Source organism: Apaloderma vittatum, unplaced genomic scaffold, assembly GCF_000703405.1.
Source record: "Apaloderma vittatum isolate BGI_N311 unplaced genomic scaffold, ASM70340v1 scaffold12483, whole genome shotgun sequence".
Classification (NCBI taxonomy): Eukaryota; Metazoa; Chordata; class Aves; order Trogoniformes; family Trogonidae; genus Apaloderma; species Apaloderma vittatum.
The window spans coordinates 16,930-34,087 of NW_009707554.1; the positions used below are offsets into that span (position 1 = coordinate 16,930).

General features: G+C 37.4%; 1 protein-coding gene across 1 annotated transcript in view; it reads left to right on the plus strand.

Annotated features, from left to right (window-relative positions):
- LOC104269738 (centrosomal protein of 192 kDa-like) overlaps positions 1-16,458 on the plus strand; it is a gene marked incomplete at its 3' end in the record, with an annotated part of 32,921 nt that extends 16,463 nt beyond the window's left edge. Inside the window, exons 13-25 of the mRNA XM_009866251.1 lie at positions 9-1,044; positions 1,155-1,281; positions 2,724-2,889; positions 5,256-6,144; positions 7,919-8,067; positions 10,568-10,798; positions 12,270-12,395; positions 13,323-13,466; positions 13,688-13,751; positions 14,534-14,673; positions 14,798-14,890; positions 15,746-15,861; positions 16,366-16,458. Coding sequence (XP_009864553.1) covers positions 9-1,044; positions 1,155-1,281; positions 2,724-2,889; positions 5,256-6,144; positions 7,919-8,067; positions 10,568-10,798; positions 12,270-12,395; positions 13,323-13,466; positions 13,688-13,751; positions 14,534-14,673; positions 14,798-14,890; positions 15,746-15,861; positions 16,366-16,458 — 3,374 coding nt within the window. The remainder of the gene's footprint in view (positions 1-8; positions 1,045-1,154; positions 1,282-2,723; positions 2,890-5,255; positions 6,145-7,918; positions 8,068-10,567; positions 10,799-12,269; positions 12,396-13,322; positions 13,467-13,687; positions 13,752-14,533; positions 14,674-14,797; positions 14,891-15,745; positions 15,862-16,365) is intronic.
- Between the last annotated feature and the right edge of the window lie 700 nt (positions 16,459-17,158).

Sequence of the window (17,158 nt, forward strand, 5' to 3'; positions counted from 1 at the left end):
TGTTACAGGATGGAATTCATAAAGACAAGTTTAAAGACGACTTATCTGACCACTGTGACTCTGTCCTGAGTATTAGCACAATTGCATCTGCTATTGCTAATGCTTCCCCCAGTGCTGAGCCTGCCCAGCTAGCTTCTATGATGATGGCACTTTCTAATAAAAGAACACATTTCCTTCCTGGGATTGTTAAAGAGACAGAACTCGCTGCTAACCAGGTGTTACCCAGCAGTGTGGAAAATAGTGCATTTGATATGGAAAAGTACCTCAAAAAAACAGATGAAATCGGACATGAAAGTGAATATGAGAGTGTTGTAAAACATGAAGCATCTGTCCAGAACCTTATGCCTGATACCTTTTTACTGGATAAAGATAAAAATAAAGATACTCTTACAGAAGACTTGGTAAATAATCATAACAAGCAGCAAGAATTAGAGAAGCAATTTCTGCATTATTTTAATGAAGAAAATGATATTCAGGATTTCTCTAGTCTGTCTGGTGTTCCCAACCATGGAGACATAACTGCAAACAGTGTTAAATACCCAGAAAAATTGTCAGACTTAGTAAATAGTAAACATTTACAGACAGTGAATGCTGATCTCAGATCAGATACGCTGGATACCCAAACCGCACCTACTGGAAACAAAACAGAGACCTTTGGAATTTCTTTAGCAGCAAAATTGGAAATGACACCAAGAAGTCCACTTGATTACCGGATCAAGGATCTCACGAATAGATGTTGCATCAGGGAAGACACAGAAATGGTAGATCAAGCAACAAATGCTGTTCCTGAACCTTGTAATGATTTGCTAGAGAGAAGAACAGGAAATGCTCTGTCAATCAGCAATGTGAAACCTGCCAAGCAATCTAGTAAATATGTTTCCGAAAGTCCTACAAAAGCAAGGCCTGTGCAGAAATTGAGCGATGGTGAAGAGAAGCAAAATGCAAAAACAGAGAAGAGAAACAAAGGTGCTCATACTGCTTGTGGTGGGAATGAGAAACATGTAACTTTTGAGAAGCTCTCCCCAACTTCCCAGAATAGTCCTGGTAAGTAAACCTAAATAAATGTAACCAGATGTTGAAAAGACTTTCCTGCACAGTAGACTGGTTCCCTGTGTTTAAATAAATACTGTTATTGTGTTTTGTTTATTTACCAGAGCATAAACCTGTTCTGTCTCAAGGTGACTTACAGCCTCTGGAGGATGAGCAGTGTAGCTTCAGACCTTCAACTTCACCACTAATTCACTCTTCTCCTAGTGACACTTCTGGAACTGCATTTTCAGGGTAAATTTCTTGGTGCAGGTTATGAGAATTATTAATGCTTCATCAGGGTTTTTGAGAGATCAAGTTTTATTTTGAATGTTGTCCTTACTTTAGAGAACATTTTTATTAGGCTAAGACTTCATTCTTAGACTAAGCTTTCTGTTTGCTTTCATTATGTGTATGGGGAAGCAGTCTTAAGCAATTGTTATTTTTTTAAATTTTTTTTAATTTTCCTTAGTGGCCTCATGAGACAGATGCTGGATAGGAACATTGCTATTTATGCTCAGTAATGCAAGAATACAAAATATTCAGCCTGTTAGCTAGTCAGATACATAAAACTTTGTGTTAAAGGAGCTATAAAATCCCATCTTTGTTAATTATTTTTCTATCATAATCCATCTATTATAAAGTTATTTGATTGAGGGTTATGCCATTAATTATATGATAGCAAAGCCTGACATTGCATAGACCAATGAAGTTGTGGTGGTGTGGTGGTTTTTTTTTCTTTTAAAACTTATAAATATTGCACTCAGTTTGGTTCTCTGATTCATACCACTGCTTGTTGTCAGAAAGGATGGGCAGAAATATTTGTATTGCTTTTGACCATTTCATATTTTGAAACTGCAACTTGTGTCTAAGACTTAAGGCTTGCTGAAAGAATGATATTAATGTCTAAGACTTAAGGCAACTGAAAGAATGATATTTTGTAAATCAGCTCCCATAACAGTAAATGTTACATAAGTTATAAAATCACAACTACATTGACTATATGTAGTTTTAAAAATATAAATATGACCATAGCCAGTGGCTTTATACATCCTCATAAAAAGAGAAGGCAAGTGATTTCTTTGGCTTTTAAGTTCACTGTTTGATATTTAACTGCAGTGTGTTGTACATGATATTAGAATTACAGGCTGTCTGATGCTTTGCAGAAGTTAAAATGTGCAGAAGTACATGTGTATTTTCAAGCATGTTAAATAGAAAGCAGGATTTCCAGTTAAAATTGTCAGTGACTTTGTTTTCATGTTACCTTGTTTGAAGAAGTGGTGAGAGATCCTGTATTTTCAGGTGTGTGAAATGAAGAGAATCTCAGGAGTGATTAGGAAATACTAATGTGCGATGCCTGGGATATTAAATGATTTTGTCTGACCTTCTTCCATTTAGTTAGATACAAGTGTATTGATTTCTTCTTTTGTTGTGGTTTTTTTCTGTGACCATAGTATCCGAGTTCAGTTGTGGAACTCTGCTTTGCCTTAAGGATTTATATCTATTAAAAATAAGTTTTATGCACGTAAAAGTTAGAACTTGTAAAGGTTAATTGAAAGCTGCTTTTTCATTTCCACTGACTGTACAAAAAAGAATGGCCAGGTAGACTTTTAGAATAGTATTGCTAATGTGTACCATTGTTTTCTTGGGGTCAGCATTAGAAATATATTCTGACCTACTTTGAAACTATTTTTCAGGTCTGAAACTGACTTCACGTCACATTATCAGGAGTCTTCTCACAAAGAGAGTTTACTACCTCGGTCAGTTTACTCAAGTCCTAGCATGAGCAGATTAACGTATGTCTCTGCGTCTGACAGTACCCTTAAGAACACATCTGTAATACGTAATTCGGAGACATCCTGGGTAAGAGAATCTTAAACGGTAAATGTGTAATAATTCCCCTCCTTTAGAAAAAACACAGCAATACCTCCCCCTTGCCCCTAAACTAAACCCTGAAATGGTAAAAATAATTCTAAATTTAAAAAGCTGTAAAGGTTACAGAGCAATTTAGGACATACTGTGCATAGGGAAAAGCTATTCTGCTTCTCCCCCACTCCTGAGTTTCAGAAATATAATTCTGAAGTAAATTGTATTAAATGCACCAGCTCCAATGAATACAAATGTAGTAATATGTTCAAAGAACTACTAACTTCTGAAAAAAGTTGGAGTATTTTTCTCCTTTATTTTTTTTTTCCCCTCAATTTCTTGTGAAGTCATTCTCTTCTTGGAATCTAGTGCAATATTCAAGTAGTAATTTGCAGGTTCTGTATCTGTTTTCATCACTCCTGAAACTTACTTTCTGCTCAGCTTCAGCTGTTAGAATATTTTTCCTTTTATGTTTTTTTTCCTGGAGAATCGTTTAGGAATGTGTATTTTAGCTTCTTTTTTTCAGGACTGAAGCTACCATTTTCTAACTTTGACAGTCACTCTTGACTATTCTTACTGCTTTAGCAAAGAGTAAAACTTTTGTTCAGACTTGCAATCTTATGTTAAGATAATTGGCATTCTTTTATTTAAATCCGTGGGTTTCTTGGCATCCGGAATCCTCCTTTTATGCCTTTCCTTTCCAAAGTGTGTGCAAATGGGGATGAAATTTAAAAAAAAAACAACCAAAACCAGACAAAAGCTGAAAAAAACTCAAAACCTCTCTGCATCTGTATCTGAGTGATTACATTTATCTTGCAATATCTGTATCAGTTGTGGATTTCTGTTACACAGGAAATAGAAATGCTATGTATTATGCTTTTTTGGGGGGGAGTTTTTGTATTTGCAGAGGGTGAGTTTTTTCCGGACTGGTAGCTAGTGAAAGCTTAGTGTGAAGCCTTCTCTTCATCCTATATATTCCTATAGGATGTTGCTTCGTGCTGACAGCATCAGGAAGAAGGAAGCCTGTGTTCTGCCTATAGCCTGTTTGTTCGTGGTCTAGTTGCTCAAGTTACCCAGGGAATATCTGTTCTTTTCCATCTTTGTTTCCAGTGGGAATTGGCAGGTGACATACTAGCTTGCCCCTCTGTCTTGCAGTGATGTTACTGTTTCATAGTCTTTGTTCTCCAGGATAGATCAGCAAGGAGGTCCTCAAGTGCTTTGCCAAAATTTTACATCTGTATTACGAGTACATTTTTAAGTTCGTTTTATAGCGCTGTAATGCTACTCATTGCTTTGGGTTTAGTGATCTTCTGTGCTGAGAGAGAGACCAAGAGATCTTCATCTCATTTGTACTTGGTAAGAGCCACTTTCAGTCAAGGAACGAACGTGAAGCTTCTTCTGTACACGAAGAATGTTTGTATCGGTGTTATCTTCAAATCTGAATGCTTACTATAGCACAATGTGTTTACCCAATGGTGCCTTTAGCACTGGGGTCAGGTTGTCAAAGGTGCATGATTTCTTAAATTTTTATTTCTTGTATGGTTGATTTGACCTGGTGAGTCAGCCGACCTCAGACAGCTGCCCTAAATGCCCTTTTTAAAGGGCTGAGGCTTACAAATTACTTTTCTACAGCATTCTGAACAAGCTACTTTGTTGTCCTTTCCCCTTCTTTCACATGCCTTTCCCTGCCTCCCAACTCCTATTTACTTAAGCTCAACAACTGCTTTATACTGTAGATCCTCCACCCTTTTGTGTAGCTCTCTTTTTCCTCTGTCAGAGTTCAAGATGGCTTAGTAAGTAGAGGAGGAGGAAGGTGATGGAAAAGCAGACCAGTGCTCAGCCAGTCTCCAAGCAACAGCTGCTTTGGAAAAATGCCTCCCATAGTTGTGGGTTCTTCCCTTTAGTCAGTTGGGGTCAGCTGTCCTGACTGTGTCCCCCCCTTACCTCTTCCCTGCCCCCAGCCTACTCCTTGGAGTGGCAGAGTGAGAAGTGGAGAAGACCTTAATGCTATGCAAGCGCTACTCAGTGATAGCTAAAGTGCTGGTGTGTTACCAGTGTTGTTTTGGTCACAAATCTAAAGATAGGGCACCCAGGAGCTGCTACGAAGAAAATTAACTCCATTCCAGCCAGATCCAGTACACATAGCTAGAATAGACTTTAGATAGCCAACAGGTTGAAGTTACAGGTTTTCATTTTCAAGGTGAAGCGCCACTGATGTTACGAAAGCGAAACTTCAGAGAAGATGTGATAAACTTCATTGCTTACATTGGATGGCAATACCAGTATTAACATCTGGTTTGTTTTAGGTACCCTATTTGCTTTTCTAAAATTTGTAATACTGTGTAATTATGCTTGTTTATTAGGGTGAAAATGCTACTGAGTTGAGCACAACGATAATTCAAGCCAGCCCAACTCCTTCTCAGGAACATACAAATAAAAATCCAGAAGACCAGTCATGTCAAAGAAGTAGGAAAGAAACACTGCTTAGTATTGACCAGAAATCAGAAGAAAACGGACTTGTGGGTCTTCCAAGAAATATTGATGATGTACTGGGTCAAGAAGTGTCCAAAGAAGCTTTTCTGAAGAACGAAAAAGAGCTTGTTTCAAACACAGTATCAAATCATAAAGAGCTAGATGATGTTAAATCAGCTTTACCAAGCAAATTCAGTGTTTTTCAGCCAGTTTCTGCTAATGTTTGCACACAAGAAGTGTGGAAGGATCAAACGAGCAAAACACAGAGGCAAGGATTACCATCCTCGAATACATTACCTATGTATCCTGGATTAAGCATTTATATGCCATTCAGTCAAAACTCATCTGATGGACAATATGTTCCTATTTCAAGCTTTAAATCCCATGTCACTACCTCTGAGAGTGCAGCAATTTCTTCTGTTCCCACGTTGCTTACAGAATGTTCTCTTGCAACGACTCCATTTACACAACAGCACCTGGGAAATTTACCACCTACTGGAAATACAGTTTTGTCTCAGTTTCACGGCTCCAGCTCTGCAGGTTTCAGCCTTCCAGCAGGGCTCTCATGTTCTGGTATCCCAGCAGGACATGTTGAGAATCCACTTATGGCAAGAATTCCTTTAGGTCCAAATATTGTTCCTGGCTCTTTGGGTGCAGCATCACTTTGTAATCCATGCTCTACTTCCTGGAACAAGAATATGTTAACTATAAAATCATGTACTGCACAACCTCTTGGAGCTGGTGGAAATGAGTGGGACTTGTCAAAGTCACCTGGTATTGGTAAGTGTGGTTTTCAGAATGTCTTTAAAACACAGCTATGGACAAGAATGGCAGTAGCGATGAAGCTATTGTGACAGAAAATAAAATTGATTATTAGATTTAACCACAAGCATTCTTCATGCAAGCCTGGTTATTTTTTTAAAAAGTATGACTCATTTTTAGTTCAGAGAACATCATTAAATAAGAAATGTCTATTCTTGTAGTCTCCATAGTAGTCTGAAAAGAAATTTTTCATAATCTAGAAGAATTTCAGCGTTCAGTTGTTTTGTGTTTGTTTAAGGGATCTAGAACTGTCTTTCATAGGAGGAGGCAAAATCCTAGCTGTGGTTCATGCTGTGCAAGACTGGAAATTCAGTTACGTTTTGTGTGGAAAGTAGATGATGTTTCTGCCTGGGGGCTGACTTAGTATTAGCAGTCAGTTGAGCCAAAAAATCCAAGGAGGAGAGCAGAGATCTTAAGCTCTTCTCTGATTATGAAGGGGAAAACCGATCTGTCAAGTGCCTCTGTACTTTCTGCTATTTCTCTATGTCCTGACTTAGCTCTAAACCTAAGCAATGCAAATTAGTGTTTCATTTCAAAGACTTCTTGTAACCTATGATCTCTTTAGTTGTTTTAGTTGTACTTTCTTCTGGCTAATTCTTTCAGATGCAGTACAAACTAGTGGGGTTAAAGGTTTAACTTTGTGACAGTTTATAGGTTCTTTCTTCTTTGTTGATTGTTCTAAATCATTGATTTTGTTAGTGCATTTTAAAATAGTAAAATTTGAACAATGTTACTAATTGCCTGTTTTTAATATACATAATTTCTAGGGATTTGTACATGTTTTTGAACTCTGAATATCTGTGTGGTCTAAACTTGATTTTTGGAAAACTTGAGTTTTTGAACTTAATTTCCAGTGCTGCTAGCATTTTTTAATAATTTTTTATATTAGTGTATATATTCACTTTCAGACTTGTGCAAACTTTTTTTGGAGGAGATTAAGAGTATGTGGTTTTAAAATAAAGCTTATTGCTCAAGTAACTAAAACTACTTCAGATGATTAGGTGTGTCTCTGAGAAGTTAAATTTTAAATTTGACATGAGTTTCTGTTAGTGAGTTTCTGGATGTAATGAAGATTGACCCTTGGTGTGCCAGTGAACTCTTGCCTTTATTTGAATTTGGAGTTGTCATTATAATGTTGCAATTCCTCTGAAAGTAAAATATTTGAAACACAATTTCTTTTTTATTTGGTCTTAACTTTTGTTGACCACACCTGTACAGCAAAAATCTACTCTAGGAGTGCTTGGTATTTTCTCTAACAAAAGATGCCTAAACACCTTTTTAGGTAACAATTATACTCTAGTGAGAAAAGATTTTCTTTTTTGGTTGGTGTAAAAGTTCTAAAAATGTTGTTATAAAAATTTTCTGAGTTGGTCTAGTGCTAATTAAATTGTGAACACTGATTATTTTTTTATGGTGTATATATATATATATGTATATGTATGTATACACACACACACACACATACACTTTTTGGATTGATGTCTGCATGGGATTGTTTCCGTAAGTATTTTTGTTTATGACACTAGAACTCCAAGTAAGGTGCAAATTAGAAATAACTGATTGAAATTCCAAGTATTAGGCTTGTGGAAAACCTTTTTTATGAAAACTGCAGGAGTGAAACATTTCCTTACCTTAATTAAGCATTTGTCAAATGTGTTATTTGTTAAATGACACTGAGTGCTCATTTGCTTCTGGGTACTCAGGACTAACAGGAGCGTGTTTTCTTCCAAAGGACATGTAAAAGTACCAGAAGAATTGAAGTTCCCTAATGCCTGTTGTGTGGGAATTGCATCACAGACAGTTCTTGGCATTTTTAATCCAACTGAACGGTGGTTGCAGGTCAACATTGGAATACTTAGTGTTTCTGTTAATGGGGAAAAGGTAAGAGATTTTTTAAAATAAAAGCTATAGGAATGATGCTGTAATTTTACCAAATATCATATGTAAAATTAGAGCTCTCTGTAGAGGCTTGTAATTTTTCTGTATTTTACAGTTAATATGCAGAAAAGCAGTGCTACTCTCTCTCAGCCAGGCTACCTGACTTATTCCAACAGATATGTGTAGGGAGGGGTAAATGCCACAATTCTGGCTTGCAGAATTGTTTTGTGCATGTAAAATGTGGTAGGTTTGAGTTTACTGCTTATTCATTCCCACTTTTGTATGCAAGAAAAAGGAAGCCCTAGGAAGGACAGCATCCACGCTGAGGACTATTACTGCTAGAACATTATGTGCAGTTTGCTCCCATTTTTCTTGAAATCTGGAGATCTTGAGTGGCAGAGAATGAGAAATATTTGGAGCAGTTTCAAGCAAGCTTCAAGCAAGCTTCAAGCAAGCTTCAAGCTGGATGGGTTCTGTGGTTTATAGGTAGCTTGTAGGCTGTAAATTTGGCATCCTGCACTTGAATTTTTTTAAATTCTATCTACTTATGTTATGATGCTAATAGTTCCAGAGATGAGAGATCTCAAGAACATGAGAATGAAGTAGATTAAAAGTTCATCAGTGTAATTTAATTTCTTTTACTAATGAATACCCTTAATGGAGAAGAATGTAACTACAGAACAAGCATAATATAATCTGAGCTTCTGGCAGTTTGATGCTTGGGAACTTTTGAGCTAGATGTTATTTCTGTTCTTACTAGTTTTTGGTGGACTACTTTTTATCTAGTTCGTCTTTTGAAGTTGTATAGTCTTGTCCACATTTCAGTTCAGTTATAGATTCTATGCACTACTACTTTTTTTTCCTTTAACCTGGATCTTACTGGTTTTCTTTGATGGTCCTCATTACTGAGAAATTGTGGACAACAATTCATAGAATCGTAGAATCGTAGAATCAAAGAATCATAGAATCATAGAACAATTCAGGTTGGAAAAGACCCTTGGGATCATCGAGTCCAACCATTAACCCTACACTACAAGTTCACCCCTAAACCACATCACCCAACACCACAACTAAACGACGCTTGAACACATCCAGGGATGGTGACTCAACCACCTCCCTAGGCAGCCTGTTCCAGTATCTGACCACTCTTTCTGTGAAGATTTTCTTCCTAATGTCCAGCCTAAACTTGCCCTGTTGCAACTTGCAACCATTCCCCCTGGTTCTGTCCCTAATTACCTGTGAGAGGAGACCAGCACCAACCTCTCTACAATGTCCTTTCAAGTAATTGTAGAGCATGATGAGATCCCCCCTCAGCCTCCTCTTCGTCAAACTGAACAGACCCAGCTCCCTCAATCACTCCTCAAAAGGTCTGTTCTCCAGGCCCTTCACCAGCTTTGTTGCCCTCCTCTGCACTCGCTCCAGCACCTCGATATCTCTCCTATACTGAGGTGCCCAAAACAGAGCACAGTACTCAAGGTGCTGCCTCACCAGTGCTGAGTACGGAGGGACAATCACCTCCCTTCTTCTGCTGGTCACAAAATTTCTAATACAAGCCAGGATGCCAATTTACTTTATATATTGCTGCTTCCAAGTGTTAGAAATCCTTATCGTGTCCCTCTGTAGGTGTGACTTTCTATCAGATGTAGCACTTGTCTTTCCAGAGTATAACTTCTGATATGGCTCCAGTTTTCTCTGAATGTTTCACCTTTAAAAACCACCGAACTGCAAGTCTGTGTTTGTATATATACACATGTGTATGAGGGTTAAGATTTCATACATATTTTACTAGTCTCTTGGTAACATGGTGCTCTTATGCAGTTATTCAAACCCAAAATTCTATTGTACCGGGGGTGGGTTTGTTTTTTTTTAAAATTAAATTACTTTATGGTTGACAGTCTTATTTACAGTTGTTTCCATGAATTAATATATACATTTGTTTGCATGATATACTTCAAAACATTTTTTCAGTCAAATTAACTCTGAGATACACTGCAGTCTCTTCAAGCTCTCCTGTCTGAAGGTTTGCCTATGCATATGTTTGCAACAGAAACTTTGAGACATCTTCACTAGGATTTACTGGTGACCTTCATCCACTGACCTTTCCATTACTTTTCCACCATATCTCTTCCTCCCATCTTTGGTGTCAGAAAGCACTGCATAGAACTGACTCTGTTTATTTGGCTGCTGTTCTTTCTAAAAAATCAGGGGTTTACTTATGAATTAATTTTCAACTATGATAAATGCTATAAACCCAGTCTTAATCTTTCACTAGGCGCTAGAAATAAACCCCAGCAACTTTCAGGCTGATTTACCTAACTTTTTAAGTGAGTTCATTGGGATAGAAGTGGGACATGAATATGAAGATGCAATAGTTAAAATTGAGCAAAAACATATACAAAATGTCTGTGCTAAACAATGGTGCCAAATAAATGTGTTATTTTGAAAGAAGCTGTCTTCTCGGAAGAGGGGCCTGTTGAAAATGACAGAGGCTTTTGTTTTTCAGATGGATCCTGCGAAATACCAATGTCTGGTTTTCAAGAACAAAACCATCGTAGGACCCTATTCTACCAATGATCTGAAAATTCTTTTCTTACCTTGTCATTCGGGGATCTTTCAGTGTATTCTCAACGTGTCATCTTGGCCAGTTTCTGCAGATGCCGAGACAATCATTCAGGCAGAAGCTTTGGCAAGTAGGGTAGTTGTGACAGCAGTGTCTGAAAATCCTCATCTAGAAGTAAGTATCTGCTTATTGTGGGGTTTTGTTGTTAAAATTTTATGAATAGTTTAAATGATGCTGGAAAAGAATAGAAATGCAAGGTTGTTTCTCAAAGAAACCTAGAATTTCTTATGTGTGGAGTGTGGAGGGAATGTAGGACAATGTATATGAGAAGCTTATAAATATCTGGGGAGTTTTAGTTGTGGAAGGGTACCTAGCTGAAAATGCCTACATGTCTGAAAAGAATAAGTTAAAAGGTATTCTTCATTATTAGAGGGATGGATAAGATCTTAAACATCCAATGGTTTCTAAGTATCTGCTATGTTGGATACTGTTGGGCATTAAAATGTAACAAAAAGCATTTATTTCCAGGATTTCTTTGCATATTACATCTAGTAGGCTTTGTCCTCTCGTATTACTTCCAGCTTATTTATGGTTGTAGAAAATATTTTCCTGTTTTGGAATAATTGTACATCCAATCAATTAATTTTTAAAATGCTTTCTCTTGTGTTTTATCATGAAGAACAACCAGGTGGGAGACCAGGTGTGAGACAGTGGGACATTAAGAATTAAATCTGGGTTTACGTAGTCCTAAATTTAAGAGCATGGACAGGCAGAAATGGACTTGATGGTACTTTTGAAGGTACCTCAGTAGATAACATGATAGTCTGTGATATTGCTGATGAAAGTAAAAATTTCTACCACTAGCCACAGCTAACTATTTTTTCCATTTTAAGGTAGTCTGTTAACTAGCTTTGGGCTAAGTAAATGTTTTAAAGTAATAATGTTCTAGTTCAATACACTAGATATAATTTTAATACTTCTTCCATGCATCTTAAATTTGTTTTTAAATACCTTTAAAAATATGTAATATGGCAAAATCCATCACTGTCCATATTCTTCATGGTATAATTCATTCAAATTTACTTCATGTTTAAATTAAAATTAAACCCTATGCTTTATCTCTGCACCTTTTGTTTTATTGCTGAGATTGAAAAAAAGTACTGAATAAAAGCTATATTTTGCTGCAGGTCACAACACTCAAGTCTCTTTATGCTAACAAAAAATTAACTACTCCTTAGTGATTTTCTTAACTTTTAACTGGACACAATGACATTTTAACTATGTGAAACTGACATTTATTACTTGGTAGCAGTAATCGCAGTTTAAATTTATTTTTTCTTTAAAGTAGCCAGAATAATTTGTTTGTATACTGGGCTTTGGTAGATAAATATTGCACTAAGGTTGACTTAATTGACTGAGGCAAAATATGTGGGATATAGCCGATTGGATGTAACCCCTTTTGAAATCAAAGGAATCGTATTTTCTGGACTCCTCCTACCCCAGTATGAGGTGTGTATGGTATGCAGATAGAGCTTTAGGGGAATGGAATAGATGCATAATGTCCTTACTTTCCTGGTGCTTTTATATGATAGTGTGTTTTTGGTGATTTTCCTTCCTTCTAAGTTCTACTTTGCCTTAAAACCAGGTGGAAATAGGAAAAAGAGATTCTCTGGATTTTGGTGACTTGACTTCCGGCAGTTGGAAGGCTCTTCCACTAAAACTTATCAACAAAACCCATGCTTTTGTGCCACTTAGACTTATTATTAATGCAGTAAGTACACTAAACTTGTGAAAGTTAACTTCTTGCGATACTGGATTTCACTGCCAATATACTTTGTTAGATATGTCATTAAGAAATATACCTTTGACGCTAGATCTAAGATTCCCAGGAAATCTTTGGTTTGTCAGAAAGTAAATTTTTTTTGCAGGGTGTTAGTCTCGTTCTGCTATAACAGTACCAAGAAAAATACTTCTGGGATAGGTGTGGTGGATGGGATTGTTTGGTTTTGTTTTTCTTTTTTTTTTTTTTTTTTTTTGGTTACAGCCTAGCTGTGAACTACTGCCTCTGTTTTGCCTGATTCGATAGCACAGATCAGCAACTAGCATAAGGGTTCAACCTAAACCTTCACTCTTTGCAGTGGGAGATGCGTTCCACTGTACAAGCGGCACAGCTAACTGCGCAAACAGCCAAGAGTTGGTTCCTAGCAACTTCAGTGTGCTCTCCCTTCCTCTGTGGGGACAAGAGCAGGACTCTTCACTCTGTCTGCCTTGCCTCCCACTATGCAGCAGTAGCCTCTCTGCATCTCTGTGGCCGTGCCGATTGCAGGTTTTTGGTGGGGCTGGCTGCTGGTTTGTGCTGTGGGAAGAGCTGGTCTTGTCTCCGTATGTGAGAGCACGAGAACGGACTGGCCTTGTGTTAAGGCGGATCAGGTTGTATTGGTGACCAGTGAGGTTTGAACAAACAAACTTCTTAAAGGTTTAAACTAACTAGTTCCTGCTTGCCTCCTTTTACTGTGGCAGGGTTCATGACTATTTTAGAGATTTGCTGGACTATGACATACCAACTGAAACTAGAGGCTAATAGTAATTTTTTCCAAACTGCTCCAATCATCTTGCCTTACATTTCTCAGCTTTGTCAGTATTATTGTTAGTGACTATAAGAGATGTAATACTTCTAATAATAATATCTCTTTGACAGAATGCAGTAGCTTGGCGTTGCTTCACATTTTCCAAGGAACCAGTTAATCCTTCTAAAGAGCAATTGCTCCAGATGGATGCAGTTTCTCAGATAGGAGCTCCATCAGTTGTAAATCATGTCATACATGCAAGCTGTGATGGGCAAGTAAGTAGTTTGTAGTTGGCTGTTTCTTCCTGTAAGTTGCTGTCTATCTATTTGAGCAGTATAGTTTTATTGCTTTTTTTTTTTTTTCCCTCTTCAGTAATTCCTTCCCATAAGATGACACTGTCTATCTATTTGAGCGGTATAGTTTTATTGCTTTTTTTTTTTCTTCCCCTCTTCAGTAATTCCTTCCCATAAGATGACTCAACCAATTTCTTTTTTAGGATCCTGAAGCTTTAACAGTTTGGGTTCTATTCCATGCACCTAAGAAACGAATTTCTTCTTCAGGTATAGCAATTTTATTTTCATTTCAAGTGCAACATATTTGCGTTTTAACGTGTGCATGTGTTAGAATTGCAGAAATGGGCTGCAAACTTGAACTAAAATGTTTCATTTTTGGTTCGTGTGTCCTAATATTTTGGGTATCACATTCGGTTTTAGGAACTAAAGGAGGCAGAATACTTCTGTGTCTGAATCTTTTAGATGTTATCAGGGGTACTTATACAGAATTAAACTGTACAAAGTGGTTATTTGCTGCAAGAGATATGAAATTTGCTTTACTCCCTTTGCTGAGGAAATTAAGTCGTCACTTAAACTATGACGTTTGTTGCAAAATAGATAAGAAATTTAAAGAAACTTCTTAGTTTTTCTGACTTTCTAAAAATAGTGCATATATCAACTAGTTTGGCTGGTATGTTAAGATGGTTTTTTGTTTGCTTTAGGGACAGTTTCAGCCACATTTGACAGAACAGTAAAACTCTTAAATAAGGTCCCGTGAGACTTCATATAAAAGAAAATAAAAAAGTGCTTCCAGAGTAACAGAAGAGCTTCTGTTAATATTACCACAACGTTAATATGTTAGTTGCACAGTAGCTACGTGAAACACACACCCATAGGAATGGCCTTTGCTGCCAGCAGGCTTGCTTGCTTTTGTTAACTCGTGGGATTGTTCCTAGATTCGTTGGGTCCAGCGGAAGAATTCTTGGCAAGATAATATTACAACAACATTAATATGTTAGTTGCACAATAGCTACGTGCTTGCTTTTGTTAACTCGTGGGATTGTTCCTAGATTCGTTGGGTCCAGCGGAAGAATTCTTGGCAAGAGTTGATGTGGAAGTGGATAGTCCAGGACCTAGCAGTGTGATTAAAAGTATTCCTCTCCGAGCAAGAGCTGGAACAGCGAGGATCCATGCTCCAAAGGACTTACAGGTTTGCATGTATTTACAAAGTGTGTTTCAATAAGTTTGCCTCTTCTGGCCTACTTATTTCGTAATATTTTGTTTTCTTATATATGTATACATACCCACATACACTCTTACTTTACGTTTTCCAGACAATATATCTGTCTACTAGTGTGGGTTCAACAGCCAAACAGCAGCTGCCATTGAAAAATGCTGGAAACATTGCTGTACATTTGAAAATTAAGGTAAGTTGGCTTTTCCCTCTTGAAGTGAAGAGTTTTGTTCTGTTAATGTTGTATTGAAACTAGAGCTGAGCCTTGGGATCCTAGCTCAGCTGTGTGGTTTGACAAAAGGATTACAAGTTCACATAAAAAGAATGAAAGATAGCAAAGAGATTAGCTCACATTATTTGAAAAAGCATATGGTAGTTTGTTTGCTCAGCTTTGGTTATATTTGTTTTAACAAACATACTTTTATGACTCATAAATAGATTTTAACAAGTGTGTAACAGAAGTAGTGAATCCTGTGCTGCACAGCAGATGTTAATTAGCTGATGAAGTGAAGCCCATTAGTGCAAAGAGAGATAGTAGCTCTGGGAAACGTATATTTTTCGAAAATATTTTCAGTGGACATCTTGCCAACCCATGTATGAAGCAAGTTCTTTTCAGATATCCATGGAAAGTATGGTCCCAGACTGAAAGGTAACTAGGCACATTTGAAACTAGCATTTCAAAGTCAACAGAAGGAGCAAAAAAATAAAAATTGAGTGTTACAAGCCCATCGTTTCTTGGAACAGAGGCCATGGAAACAGGATGCATGACTAGTATCACAAATGCCATCTTAACATGTGGCTCCTTCAGTGTTGTATACACAGTTGATGTATTAAGATGCTTCCCTTAGAGATATTGTACTAGTGTCTGATTTTAGAATAATTTAACCAGTGCAGAGTAATGGGAAAGTTCTAAAGGTGCCAGATATATTTGAATTGTCGGAACTGCATGTGCAACAGATGCACAAACAAATTGTGTTAGATGTTGTAGAAATGTTTTCTCCCTTAAAACAAGTAACCAACCCTCCCTTTTCCCTTTGCCCACTTTCAGACATCAGATCAGATCAGCTGCTTTGCTGTTGAACCTGAGAATCTTTTCCTTCTTCCTGGAGAAGAACGAGAAGTGACTGTCCTGTTTTTCCCCAAAAATGTGATGATTACAGAAAGGTAACATAACTATTTTATACTGCCTCTGTTAAACAGAGCTACTTTTGAATTTAAGGTCATGAACAAATTGAAAGTTTTACCCACAAGGGGAGCTTTTACCTCAGTTGTTTTCCGGTTCATTACCAAGCAGATTTTTGCTAGGGTTCATCCGTTCCATACATTACCTACCTTACATACCTTGATGAGTAGCTAATATTTCTAATTACAGATTAGCAGATGCCCTGAGACTTGTTTTGTATAAATAAGTGGAGTAAATCCCTGAAGCCCTTTATATCGTATTTATTTCTAAAGTACAATAAAGCTTTAAAATAATTATCTTCAGTAGTATCTTCTGTTACCTCTCTGTTCTTCACTGAGCTGAGACAAGAGAAACTTTTTGTTTTAGACATGAAAAACTCAAGCACAGATCAGGATCAAAAGCAGTCATTTATTTTGGCTGCCATAATGAAATAAAAGTTTGGCTGCAAAATCTGTACAACGCTGAGGTACATGTTCCTTTTGCAGATGTAAGAGATCATATTTCTACACATTAGCACCTGACAAATTTACGTTTTGTGAAATAGACTTGATTGGTTCGAGTGACCATTCTGATGTCATGTAAGAGTTTTTTGCGACAGCAGGGGTCTGACTCATTTCTCCAGAGCAGCTTTTCCTCTTTTTTTACATGTTTTCCAGTTTCTGCTATAATAGAGCAAGAATGGACAAAGGAATCTGCTCAAAATGTGTTCAGCTTCACTGTCTAGCTTAGCCAGGCCTACCTAGTGCATTAAATTAAACAATGAGGTCTGTGCTGTCTGATCCTAATGGATAGACATGCAAAGTGATTAATCTTTTCTTTACTTTTGGCCTGATGCATAGCTGCTTTACTTACTAGGCTCAGGGTACGCAGTAGGGTTGGAAACTTTGCAAGTGCTGCCAAAAGACTCATAAACTAACACTGTAACAAGAGGTCATGTTCCTGAGTGATGGGATGCAGGGCTCTGTCAGTAAACATCACAGGAATTCAATGGCAACTAGAGTGAAGGTTCTTGAGTTTCATTCCTGGCTCAAAATGGATCTGTGCTGGAGTAAATGCTTCAGCCTATTCTTTAAACGCTAGATTTCCTTCTGCGCTACGCCTTTTTTCCTAGTTTTCTCTTTTTTTCTGCTTTGTTTGTCTGATTGTTTTTCCTCTTCTCTGTATTGTTGGTCAGATGCTTCCAATCTCCACTTTCTTCCCCATGTATTTTAGCCTTTTGTTTTATTTCTCTGTTGGCTTCTGTCCCCCTTAATTAGTCAGCAGTTTCTCCTGGTTCCT